This window comes from Primulina tabacum, chromosome 3 (assembly GCF_025594145.1).
Source record: "Primulina tabacum isolate GXHZ01 chromosome 3, ASM2559414v2, whole genome shotgun sequence".
NCBI classification, from domain to species: domain Eukaryota; kingdom Viridiplantae; phylum Streptophyta; class Magnoliopsida; order Lamiales; family Gesneriaceae; genus Primulina; species Primulina tabacum.
Window position 1 is genome coordinate 653,332 of NC_134552.1, and position 4,346 is coordinate 657,677.

The 4,346-nt window shown below is 32.1% G+C and overlaps 1 protein-coding gene across 1 annotated transcript; it reads left to right on the forward strand.

Moving 5' to 3' along the window:
• The first annotated feature begins 946 nt into the window (after window positions 1-946).
• On the forward strand, window positions 947-2,911 carry LOC142538789 (putative xyloglucan endotransglucosylase/hydrolase protein 32). The gene is made up of 4 exons (XM_075644085.1): window positions 947-1,242; window positions 1,502-1,602; window positions 1,706-1,926; window positions 2,292-2,911. Exons 1-4 carry the CDS (start codon window positions 1,041-1,043, stop codon window positions 2,644-2,646), a joined length of 879 nt encoding a protein of 292 aa, XP_075500200.1. The 5' UTR covers window positions 947-1,040; the 3' UTR covers window positions 2,647-2,911.
• Window positions 2,912-4,346: the final 1,435 nt, after the last annotated feature.

The window sequence follows — 4,346 nt, forward strand, 5'->3', positions numbered from 1 at the left end:
TATATAAAAATTTCGATTATACTATGTTCTATTTGCATCCCAATTGCTTCAATTCTTCAACCATCCACATGTTTAAAAATTATTACTTCATATATATTGTCACAAGTGTTCTTTTTATCTCGATTCAATTTATATATATATATATTATATAGTTTCTTTGACGAAAAATATGTAGGCATAACCATGAAGTAATTAGCTATCCATATAAGTTACAAATTAGAAATTATTTGTATACCCAAAAAATAAAAAAATCGAATTTTTTTGAAGAGCAAATACGAAAAATTAAAAGAAAAATAAATAAATAAAATTGAAAGATTTATATACTGTTTATAGTAGTTGAAAATCCGCCCAATATATCATGCTTTGATTAGGATATATCAACCACAAAAAATATTTGAGTATCAGTTTAGCTAGCCTATCAGCGTAAATATTAGAGATCGAAAATCGAATTTTTTGGTTTTGTGTGTTTGCTTTTCTGTAATTTTGGTCATATATATTATCGAAATTTAGTTTTAATTATGTATTTCTCGATTTTTGACTATTTTAATTTTTTCATTGAAAATGCTGATGTTATTCGTGATCAATTTAACACTTCTCAATTTAACTATTTCAAGCGAAAAGATTTTGTTATCAAAATTGTATAATTAATCTTCCCAATCAGAATTGCATCATTGTAAACGTAGTCGAGCAACTTTGAGGTCGATTCAAAATTATGACAAAAATCACATTAAATTCAAAAAACAAACTATGCTCCCCTTTGTATAAATGGCCGTGAATATTTTATAACTTGTCCTTTGTTTTTCAAAAAAATAAAATAAAATAAAACCCAAATGGGACCCCATGCATAATCTTTTTGTATATATGTATATATATATATATAGACTAACAATATACACTAACCGATCGAGCCTTAACCGACCCCCAACACCCACCCCCCCCCCCCCCCCCCCCCCCAACCAAACTCTCTCAAACTACTAAATAAATCAGTTCCACCAACAATTAATTTAATACACATTTCCTTGGAATTAATTTTTTCCCCGATGGCTCTCTTTCTTTTAGCGTGGATCGGCTTTGTTTTCATGCTGAGAAGTAGCAATGCACAGGGTCCGCCTTCTCCAGGCTACTATCCCACCACTATAATAGGATCGATCGGTTTCGACCAAGGGTTCAGGAATCGCTGGAGTCCTCAGCATCAAAGTCTCGACCAAGGCACACTCACTGTTTGGCTTGATAGGACCTCAGGTACGTACTAGCTAGCTAAAGCTCATTTACCTATCTTCTTCTTTCTCGGGTTTTATGCTTTTTCGATATTTCACATGGCAAATATTAAATATATATAACACAGTCACCACCATCTTGTATCAAATATACATCAAATATATATATGTAAATTGATGGTAGATAGTTCACTTTTTTCATAATACACAACAAATTTTGGTGGAATATATATGATTTCCCAACATTTTATAACAGGCTGATACATTTAAATTTTTCATGGCAGGAAGTGGATTTAAATCACTTGATTCTTATTCATCTGGTTATTTCGGTGCCGCAATCAAGCTTCAACCTGGTTACACGGCTGGAGTTATTACATCTTTCTACGTACGTGAGATAAATTCATATATATATATATATATATATATATATATATATTAAATTTTTTATGATCTCTGACTGGTGGATTAATGAATGTTGAAAATGGCAGCTTTCAAACAATGAAGACCATCCAGGGGATCACGATGAAATCGACATCGAGTTCTTGGGAACGACGCTGGACAAGCCTTATGTGTTGCAAACAAATGTTTACATGAGAGGGAGTGGGGATGGCAACAATATCATAGGGAGAGAAGTGAGATTTCACCTTTGGTTCGATCCCACCAAAGCCTTCCACAACTACGCCATTCTCTGGAACCCATCCGAGATCATGTACCGACTTCACTCCAACCAGAATTTCTTATACAAATTTGATCAAATGCTATATAATTTTTGTTGGTATTTTACATGCTTAATTATAAACATATAATCAATCTGATAAAAAGATGATATATTGAAAGAACTTGAAATAAAAAAAAGATTCTGAAAAGACATGCATAATGGTCACCAGTCATTCTCATCACAAGAAAACAGCCAACTAGATAGCTCTTTAACTTTTCAAGAATATTATTTAATCATTCCCGTCATTGTCCAATTGATCATTAATTGATTTTAGATTTTCTATGTCATTTAAACGGAATATGTATAAAAAGTAAGAAATAAGACGATTTCTAGACATTTTTTCTGTTGAAATGCAGATTTTTTGTGGATGATGTGCCCATTAGAATGTATCCTAGGAAAAGTGATGCCACTTTTCCATTAAGGCCAATGTATGTATATGGATCCATATGGGATGCTTCTTCATGGGCTACCGAAAACGGCCGGTATAAAGCGGATTACAACTATCAACCCTTCGTCGGAAAGTACAATAACTTCAAGATAAGTGGTTGCAAAGGGGCCGCCTCGTGCCGCCTCATCACCGCCACGCCCTCCGGTTCTGGCGGGCTGAGCAGCCAACAATATGCTGCAATGAGTTGGGCCCAAAATAGGTACAAGTTTTATGACTATTGTGAGGACTCACAGAGAGACCATAGGCTCACACCTGAGTGTTGAAGTTTTAGGGTTTTGGGCCTAATTTTTAGGCAATTGGTGAAGAAATTAATTGAATTGTGTGGCGAGTATTGTTGTTTTCATGCTGTTTGGAGCTGTAAGTTTTGTGATATGTAGTGGAAATTATTGGACTTGTGTGCTGAAAGGGGCCAAAATTAGAATCCAATCGGCCCATTTTCTCCATTTGTTAAGGCCCAATGTTTGTTTTGGGAATGTACTTGTGAGCCAACTCCTTTTGGCCCAAATTTATATTATAATATACAGTTTGCAGTTTTCGACCTCCCCCATACTCTCTCCATTTCAGTGAAAGGATTCAAGAATTTTGGTGATTTTCACCCTTTAAAGTATTTTTGAGTGAAAATTTATATAAATTTATTTAAAAATAATCCATGACTCGAACTCGATTTCGAGTTTGACGACACATTTACGATCTTGACTCGGGATATTCTATAAAAATTTGAATCGACAATTTTTTCCACTATACTATAAAAATTATTATTATTCTATACTTTTAAATTTATTAGGGATACCAGCTAATACTAATCAATTAAAAAATATATGGCAAAACTTGTGTGAGACGGTCTCACGGGTCGTATTTTGTGAGACGGATATCTTATTTGGGTTATCCATGAAGAAATATTACTTTTTATGCTAAGAGTATTACTTTTTTTTTGTGAATATCGGTAAGGTGTATCCGTCTCACAGATAAAGATTCGTGAAACCGTCTCGCAAGAGATCTACTCAAAATATATTGAAATACATGCATTCAAATTTTTATTAATGTAATCCAACCGTAAGCCTCGTAAAGTAAACAATTCATATATAATCGAAAGCAAAAAAAAATCCTACTTTGAATTCTTATTTATAAAATTTTAATGTTAACAATCGTTGGATGTTGGCTTCTCCACTTTGCATTAAGTGACTATTTTCAAAGTATTTGATTAAATATTTCATTGACACAATCTCACATATCTGTGTCAAACATGAAATTGCTAAGCTTGAGCTTAATTAAATATTTGCATCAGGTAATAGCCACCCCTATTTCCTATGGTCTTGAACCAAAAGTTTTTCCAATTCTATGAAAATTCTTAGTCTAACCCCTCCTATTTTTTTTTATTATGTACTTAACCAAATCTTTTCAAAAAAATTTAATCAAAGTTGCTTTTAATAGTTATTATTATTTAATTGACAATTGTCCTTATCTTATTGGCTTAATCTAAATTTTCTTTTACATACATCAGATTGAACAATTATTTTTTCCGTGACTATTTATTAACTTTAAATTCAACTTATTCTTATATGAAAGGAAACATAACTTTTTTTGTAATACACAAATTATCTCCTAATTTTTTTTATTTTTTGATAAAATTGTGCATAAAGATTTTGTCTTTCTAGAATATTGATTTTATTAAACTCTAAATTTGATCTTTATTATTTAGAAGAATTTGTTTTCTAATGAAAGGTTACTTTTTTTTTTTTTTGTTGGAATATATTCAAGTCTGTCAAGATCAACACAAGGTATTACAACATCATGACAACGCTTATCTGATACAAAAAATTATTACCGTTCATGTTAAACAAAATACTTTCACTTGGTATTAGAGCCAACTCTTGATGTTACTAAGTGAGATTCTGGTTTTTTTGTTTCAAAGTAAAATGTAACGGACGTGTCACTTGTCAACGCTACACTTCGATCACTTATC

Bases quoted from the DNA above. Each gene is read 5' to 3' on its own strand.
- LOC142538789 (XM_075644085.1), top strand. From the start codon at position 1,041: ATGGCTCTCTTTCTTTTAGCGTGGATCGGCTTTGTTTTCATGCTGAGA. The intron at 1,603-1,705 runs GTACGTGAGATA...TGAAAATGGCAG, and splicing joins GAGTTATTACATCTTTCTAC to CTTTCAAACAATGAAGACCA. The intron at 1,927-2,291 runs GTACCGACTTCA...GTTGAAATGCAG, and splicing joins TGGAACCCATCCGAGATCAT to ATTTTTTGTGGATGATGTGC.